Source organism: Equus caballus, chromosome 2, assembly GCF_041296265.1.
Source record: "Equus caballus isolate H_3958 breed thoroughbred chromosome 2, TB-T2T, whole genome shotgun sequence".
NCBI lineage: Eukaryota > Metazoa > Chordata > Mammalia > Perissodactyla > Equidae > Equus > Equus caballus.
In genome coordinates this window covers 4,589,433-4,597,840 of record NC_091685.1, presented here as the reverse complement: position 1 = coordinate 4,597,840, position 8,408 = coordinate 4,589,433, and the positions used below count along the sequence as shown (strand labels likewise).

Below are 8,408 nucleotides of genomic sequence, written 5' to 3'. Positions count from 1 at the left end.
AGGACCTCAGGGGTGAGACTGAGACCCCCGGGGTCCAGCAAGAAACCCAGCTTGGCCAGGGACATGCTTCACGCCGGGGGCCACTTGGGGGATGCGGAAGCTAAGGGGGAGACGTCTGTAGGCCATCAATGGTGCTGAACTCGGCACCATTTTCCAGGCTTTGCAAATGAATCCTGAAATGGTCACGTTACCCAGAGGGAAGAACAGCAAACTTGGAGAGGGGACCTTATTCACGCGGCAGCATCGCAGCATCACTTCCCCCCAGGACGCGGACCCCACGGCTGCTTTCTGATACACGCAGAAAAATGTCGGGAGACTCCAACTCCACATTTTTGAAAAATTTATTTTATACCCTTAGAAGCTAAGAACTCTGCCACTCATGAACCAAATTTAGAATGAAGATACTTCCCTAATTTATCCACTTCCTTTGGAAATTTTATAAACAAGGTTTTGTACACAAGAGGTAGCAGAGGGCAATTCCAGTCTGCTCGCCCGACTCCTGAGGCGGCTCCTGCACCGGGGGCTCAGCGGGAGGGCGTGGGGGTCTGCTGTGGGGCTCCGGGGCCCTCCCGTTTGTTGCGCCCTCAGTGAGCAGGCAAGGCCTCCGGGAGGGAGGGGTCCTGGGCAGGCCGCCTGCTGGGAGGCGCTCGGCCATCCCAGGGGCCTCAGGACGGAGCTTCTCGAGAACACACAGCCCTCGGTTAGTTGTGCAACTCCTCCTTGACGTGCAGACCACTTTGAAGGATTTATAAAAACATCTTCATCCAAAAAATTGGCAGTAAAAATGACAACTCTTCCAAGGTAAGCCTGTCATAATTGTCACTTTGTTGTACTACTTTAAAAAAAAGTCATCAGCAGGTCCAGACTGCAGCCGTTGGAAATCACGTGGTTACTGGCAAAGGGAAAGGGATGTTCATCGCAGCAACCACGTCAGCACAATCAACCAGAGCACGTGACACACGAGTGCCGGGCGATCGGATGAAGCTCCACGGGGAGGAGAGCAGGTGCCGGGGGTGTGGAAGGTGCTGTTTCCATAGGAAATAAGGGGACTACAAGTAGCAATTCCACTCTTGAATTTGGGCTCCCAAGAGTGTAGTCACCGGCGATGTCGCCCCAACACGTACCATCGCCAGCATGTCAATGTCAAGCCCCATACAATCGTTCTGGGAGGATGGGGGTGGAGAGAGGGGTGAACATGGGGTGGGGAGAACAGGAGGACGTGGAGTATTCATGGACTCAAAAGCAATTTTAAAACATCACATTCAAAACTGCAAAAACATCAGAACCAGATAAAATTTGCCAGCTGCCCCTGAGCACTTCTCTGAGGCCACAGCGCTGCTCTCAAATGCCGGCCCCGCACCTCCTCGGCGTCTCTGACAAAGGCCACCACCAGCCCCAGGTAGGTTACACGATTACAAACCGAAGCCTGCCGCATGGAGACTTCAACAGTTCAACAGGGAAATGACCAGGCGACTGACACACACACGACGACAAGCTGCCTGTCACGTGCTGCTCAACGCAGGAACAACCAACGGGGCTCTGTGGGGCCGGCTGAGCCCCTCTGACTTGGCAATTCCAGCCAACAATGGCAACCTGGCACCTCCCGAGGCTCCCTGGTTCTGGGCGTAGTGAATTGAAAATAAGGCAGAACACCAAAAAGAGGGTTGAAAATGTGGGTAGCAACTCAAAATACAAAATGTACAAAACATATGAAATATGTTGGCATATCTCCTCCCCCCACCAAAAAAAGGGGAGCTAGAATGTAACCTGCAGTCAGGGAATGGGTTTCTAAGGGGGAAATACAACTAAATGGATGGCGGTTCAACTGCCTTCTAGTTATCGCTGGGAAAATCGATCTCGTCCCTGTCTTTTCAGTGTTCATTAGTCACGTGGAGGAGAAACAGTCTCCAATTCCCTCTCTGCATTACAGTTACTAAGAACTCACAGCAGTGTCTCCGACTCAAATACTGACCTTCACACAACCAGCCCCAAGGGTTTCGGTAAGTGCGTTTAAGCAAAAGCAAATGATTGCAGATCACATGATTTAAGACTACAGTTTATTCAATATGTCTCCACGCGTTAAAAAGAAGATTTTATGAAGTCAAACTCAATAAAATTATATTTTAAAGTGCCTTTTATTTTGCTGTTTTTAAAATTTGTTTTGGGGACAACTCAAAACTTCCTTAGTGACTGGCGTCAAAGTGCACCCTGTACTTCGGGAGGACACAGCATTTTTTTTATTGCTCTTTTCAATCCCAATGATATCAGGAAAATACCTTAAAGAGCTTAATCATTTCCCAATTTGTGATCCAGGTCACATCTCATCAAGGTCCGAGCTGATGCACAGGGCTCTCACCCAGACCATCTGAGCTGCGCAAACAGGGAGACATATCAAATACAAAGGTCTGTCAGCTGCCTCAGCCGCTCTTTCCAGCGCGGAGGAACCATCACGTCTTTACATCATCTATTCAAAGTTACTGCACGATTAAAAACTTGCCCCCACACATCTAAAGGCAGTTTGCTTCTTTTTTTTAAATATAAAAACCAAAGGAATTCTTCTGTAGCATCGTAGAGAAAGCAACAGCCCTACCCGCACTCACTCCTGCATGTTCATGTAACAAAAAAGTCTGCCACCAGCTTTATTTCCTAAAATCTCCACCAAAATGTTAATCCACATATGGACCGTGTTCTGGGGCGGCTGCCGCACAGGCCCGAGCCTCCCACTGCTGGCGCGCTCCCCAGCAGCCCTGAGGGCACTTTCCTTAAAAACGCTGCTGCTCCCGTCACAGCAGGCTCCCCCGCTCCAGCTTCCCGGCTCCTCCAAAGGGTTCAAGGATGAGAGTCTGATTTCACAAAGGTGCTGAGCGTGCAGGAGCTGGATGTGACTTCTCCTCGTGTGCTGGCATGTTCCTCTAGGGATCGACATCGTCAAGGTCACTTCTTAACTCGCCAATCATCATGGGTGATTCTGAACCCTTTGAGAAAGAAAAGGAAGTTAAACTCAGACATAGTCAAGTTAGAAAAAAAAGGTTTTCTATGCTGACTTGTGTTCTGTAGTTTAAACGTGTTCTCATTTAACAAGTTTATTTAATGTCCATTTAACAAGTTTATTTAATGTCTTTCAAAGGGTAATAAAACATAACTCTAACACCTTCTACCTGACAATTCTGGATCATGCAAAATTTTCAATTCTACCTTCTCATTTAGGCATTTAACCCAGTGACTTGGCTAAAGTCACAAAGCTGCCTCGCAGCAGTGCACACGGCTCTCAGAACTCTGGGCGAGCAGGGCGGAGGCAGGCGCTGGCTGCCACGTGGCCACGGATGGCGCGGGTCATTCTGGCGTCCGAGTTCTGCCTGTCACCCACTGTATGGCCTTTGGGCCATACACTAACGGATGGTTCCAAATGCCTGCCATGTGCCTGGCACCGCTCTGGCTGAGGGTGGGGGTGGGCGGGAGCGGGCAGAGTCTGCAAAGTGACAGGTCAGCTGTCAGGAAGTGGGAGGTAGTGGAGGAGCCTGAGGGGGAAGAACAGAGAATATCTGATAAACTGAAAGAAAGCCGAAAGGTTTCTATAACTCTGAAGATGAGAGGAGCGAGGCATGCAGGGGCCACATCAAGCAGGACTGTGCTGAGGATTCTGGCCTTTATCCTAAGAGCGATGGAAAGCCACTGAAACATTGAAGCAAATGAACGAGAGAGGAGAAGAGGCGAGGCAGGAGAGTCTTACAGAGATCCAGGGACTAAGGTGCTTATGACGACAGATGGAGGAGAGACGTTTAAAAGGTCAATCTGACAGGATCCGTGAAACCGGATGTCACCCAGGTGTCTGCTTGACACCCTGGGACATGGGAGCTATTCATGAGATGAGGACCAGCTTTGCGGGTGGTGAGGAGGGGCTGGGCACGGTGAGTCTGAGACGTATCAAGTGGAGACATCAGGGAGAAGAGAGCTCATGTACGTGTCTGGCACTTAGAAGAGTCGAGGCTGTGGGTGTGAGCAAGGGGCAAGAGGACACAGGACAGGGACTTGAGGAACACTTAGTGGCGGCCCAGAAGAGGCTGAACTGGAAGGGGAGCTGAGAAAGAACAGCCACAGGGGTGGAGTGAGGTGTCATGGAAGCCCCAGAAGAGAGTATTTCAAAAGGGGAGGAGTGGCCAGCAGTGTCCGATGCTGCTGAGCAGTCAACTAAGATGAGCACCGAGAAATGTAGGCTACTCGTTAGCACACCTGCTGGGGCGGAGGGAGGCAGTCTGCTGGAAGAGGCTGAAGAAAGGGTGAGAGGGAATATGGAGACAGCTAAGTCTCCATAATCTTTTGGAGAATTTTGGCTGTGAAGAAAAGGAGAGAAGGCAGGGGAAAGAGAAGGAGAGAGGTGGTTTCTAAAGGAGGGGAGAGCCGAGTGTGTCGACACTGCTGGAAGGGATCTGCAGAGAGGGAGAGGATCAAGATGCCAAGGGGGGCGGGGAAGGGGGGAAGGGGTGGGGGCAGGGAGGGAGAGAAAGAGAGTGTAAGGTTTCTGCAGAGCTGGGGCAGGCGGGCAGGCTGGAACCTGGGGAGCGGGGAGGGACGCCTCGGCCACAGGAGAGATGAGGACACCGCAGCAGCTGCAGGAGCTCTTGTCTGATAGCTTTTATTTTCTCTGCAAATAAAGCAAGTGATGAGGCAAACTGCTGAGAGGGGCCTTGGGTGAAATCACATCACTGTGCTGAGCCTCAGTTTCCCTCCTGCACACTCAGGGTAACCCGGACCTCGCAAGGTGGTTCCGAGGATCCGAGAGACAACAAAGGACATCAACAGGGCTCACTCAATGAGGCCTCTGTGCCGAGTCCGTGAGGGATCGCAGAGGGACGCTCGCTGACTGCAGGGAAGACCCCCTGCGCCTCGCCACATCCGCACTGCTGTGTTACTTTGCACAGAGTAGGTGTTCAATAACTATTTCATTCCTTTACTATTGTTGTGATCAGTACAGAAAATGTTCCTATTTTTTTTTTTAAAAGCTTAAAATTATTCTTTGACTCCCTGACAAGCAGGTATATTTCTAAGGCACGAGGCCCCTCCTTTTAGGGGCCGTGTTTTCAGGAAGGCTGGTGAATACACAGGTCGGGGGGCAGTTTGTAACCCAGCAGAACGGAGTCTACAAGCTGGCCTGACGATGTCAGTGGCTGGGCTTTATCTCCAAGTGGATGACAACAGCCAGCCACGGACGCCTGCAAGCCCTTCCACTTTCCTGTTGACGCCGCTGGTCTACTCCGTAAGCATGCTGTTGGTGTGTCCTGGACTGAGGTCACTGGAGGGCGGAGCTGGGGCCTTTTGTCTCCTGATCATGGAAGCTCTTTTTGGAGAACTTCAGAGCCGGCGCTGCCCTCCACAGGACAGGCCTACCGTCGCACCTGCTGTAAATGCCTCTCTCCGTTCTCGTTCGCGGGACTGCTCTCTGACCCGTTACTGCTTCCCGATTGCTCTTTCTCGTTCAGCAAAGCCGTGGCGTATGCCAATGTGTCCTGAGGGCGATTTCACACAGGAAGCCAGAGTCAGCGGCTGTTAAGTGGCGGCAGCACCCACCAGGGAAGACCACCCGGGAACCTCGAGGCTGCTGCCTGCATGGCGGCCGCCAGAGCGCCCCCCGACCTCAGCAGCAGGCTGGGGACCAGACTGACCGAGCTGCATGCTTTTCTTCTAGGCAAATGGTCTGCATAACTACGCCCATGTGCCATCTTGTCATGGAAATTCAATCCTTTCTTCTGCTCTTTCTCATTTTCAACCTATATCTCTCTGCTCTGAGGCTGCAGTTTCTGAGAAACATACTAAAAATCCTACCTCAGGGATTTCAAGCCACACAAAATCAAGACAACCGTCACCTGAGCGGAGATGGTTCGCTGGAAGGTTTTCCCAGTTGACGTCTCATTGGAGACGTTGCTCTGCGGCGTCCAGTAGTGCTCCGACATCTGAGGCGGGGGGCCAGAGCACCGTCAGAGATGGCGGACAGGCACCCGCGAGCCCGCACTGCTAACCCCAGCTACCAGAGGACAAGGAGCAGCCGAGTGGCATCTAAGTCCACCCAGACCTTCCATCCCACCAGGAGAGTCTTTCTCGGGAGAGCTCACTTCCGCTCTCAAGATCTCGGTAACAGCAAATGCTACGTCCTATACAATCCCTACTTTTTCACCCATAAAGTTAAGACACAAATTTAATGCATATTGATAGCTATCAACTGTACTAAAAAAGGTTTGAAGTCTGAAAATACTTGGAGGTCAGTCTCAAAATTAAGTTTAAGAGCTGCTTCCTGACAAGACGCACTGTCCCCACTCCTACGTCAGAGCCAGCGAGCGCAGACGGACCGACCTTCTTCTGCAGCCACTGCACAGCCCAGCTCCAGTGGTGCGCATGCTCCTTGAAGTACTCCTTCGCAGCAGGGCACCTGCAGGTCGGGAAGACACATTAGACAACCGCTTTCTCTGCATATACACTTGCTCAATCTACAGTACTGTTTAAATTTTGAAACACTAACGCTACTCTCATTAAAGTTCAGTTGTCTTTATATTAAATTTTTAGTTTTTTTTTTTTGGTTTGGATATGCTCACATTTAAACTTCAAAGGCAACAAAAGGTAAATGTGTCGTAAAAAGTCTCATCTATCTCTAACTCATCCAGTCAGTTCTAGTAAAATTCAAAGTTGCAAAATGAAAAATAAAACAAAAAGTGCACAACAAATTGTATATTTAATAAATGACTTTTTTTTTTGAGGATGATTAGCCCTCAGCTAACATCTGCTGCCAATCCTCCTCTTTTTGCTGAGGAAGACTGGCCCTGAGCTAACATTCATGCCCATCTTCCTCTACTTTATATGTGGGACGCCTACCACAGCATGGCTTGCCAAGCGGTGCCATGTCCGCACCCGGGATTTGAACCAGCGAACCCTGGGCCGCCAAAGTGGAACGTGAGCACTTAACTGCTGCGCCACCAGGCCAGGCCCCTAAGTGACTTCTCGATAGAATCAAACTAGTCTTTACCTTTTATGATTTGAATAAGAATGAATGATAGTATAGGAAAAACAATTTGGAAGTGCGGTCCTGGAGCCCCCCTCTCTCTCCAGTTTTACTTGCCCATCTAGAAAGCTATTGTGCATGTCTGAAGACAGTACTGGCGGCCATACTGCACCTCACATGTGTATAAACTGACATGTGAAGGACACGGAAGCACATAAAGACACTGGTGTCTGGACTGTGTCTGCTGGCCTCAGACAGATTGTGTGGCCTCAACACTCTGTGGAGATGCCGCTCTTAGGCAAATACTTATGAGGACAGGCTGCTAAGAGCAAGCCCCATCAGGGAACCCACCACTGGGGCAGGATGACATCCATCTGTGTCCACAATCTGTCTCATCCAGCAAACACGTGTGCAGGTATTGTTTCAATGGGGCTCTCTCAGTTATATCTGTTGAGGACGGTCTAAGGAGCAGATGACGCCTAACGGGTTTCTCATTCTTATTTTGGTACAAGTCCAAGGATGGCAATACTCAGCCTAAGAATGAGCAAAAATCTGGAGCTAAATAATTTAAGCTATAAAGACAACTTGGTGCAAAACTCAGTGAGGCAGTGTGGTCTGCTCAAAACCTTAGGTTATCATGGAGTCCCCCAATCTTCCATCTGCCTGGGCATTAAAGGGTGGACTTGAGATAGCAAACCACTAAGGTTCCTTCTAACATTGAGAACCTCTGCTTTCCAAGTGGCTACTGCCAGATGACGGATAAACAACACGTGGAATATACATACACTGGAATATTATTCAGGCCTACAGAAGGAAGGGAAATCTGACACATGCTACAACATGGATAAACCTTGAGGAAATCATGCTAAGTGAAATGAGCCAGTCACAAAAAGACAAATAGCGCATGATTCCACTTCCGTGAGGTGCTGAGAACAGTCAAATTCATAGAGCCAGAAAGCAGAACGGTGCCTGCCAGAGGGAGGAGGACTGAGGAGTTGTTGTTTAGTGGGGATCGAATTTGAGGTTTTGAAGATGAAAAAAGTTCTGGAGATGGATAGTGGTGATGGCTGCACAGCAAGTGGGTGGACTTAATGCCACTGAACTGCATGCCTAAAAATGGTCAAAATCATAAATTTTATGTTACGTATGTTTTAGCACAATTAATAAAAAGAGAAAAGAACCTTTGCCTTGAAGTCAGTCAGCCTGTGCTCAAGTCCCAGCTCTGACGGCAGGCATGTCACTAACCCACCTGTGATAAGGGACTGCCCACAGCGCCTAACCGCACGTGGCTGTGGGAAAGCTCAGGTGAGCATGAACACAGGCCGAGCAGCTGGCACGGCGCCTGGGTTCACAGTGTGAGAGGCTGGGACGTGATTTCGTCTCTGTGACAGACTGTCTTGAAAGTGGGGACCTGGAACCT

General features: G+C 50.0%; 1 protein-coding gene across 10 annotated transcripts in view; it reads right to left on the bottom strand.

Moving 5' to 3' along the window:
- Window positions 1-323: 323 nt before the first annotated feature.
- Window positions 324-8,408, bottom strand: part of USP24 (ubiquitin specific peptidase 24) — a 139,269-nt gene continuing 131,184 nt past the window's right edge. For 9 of the 10 annotated variants that reach the window (XM_023629160.2, XM_023629183.2, XM_070247715.1 and 6 more), the window contains 4 exons: window positions 6,346-6,421; window positions 5,862-5,948; window positions 5,394-5,504; window positions 324-2,975 (listed from right to left, as the gene is read on the bottom strand). In XM_023629160.2, the coding sequence (XP_023484928.1) occupies window positions 2,913-2,975; window positions 5,394-5,504; window positions 5,862-5,948; window positions 6,346-6,421 (337 nt within the window). In that variant the 3' untranslated portion in view covers window positions 324-2,912. The remainder of the gene's footprint in view (window positions 2,976-5,393; window positions 5,505-5,861; window positions 5,949-6,345; window positions 6,422-8,408) is intronic. The other variant, XR_011431013.1, reaches the window with a different exon arrangement.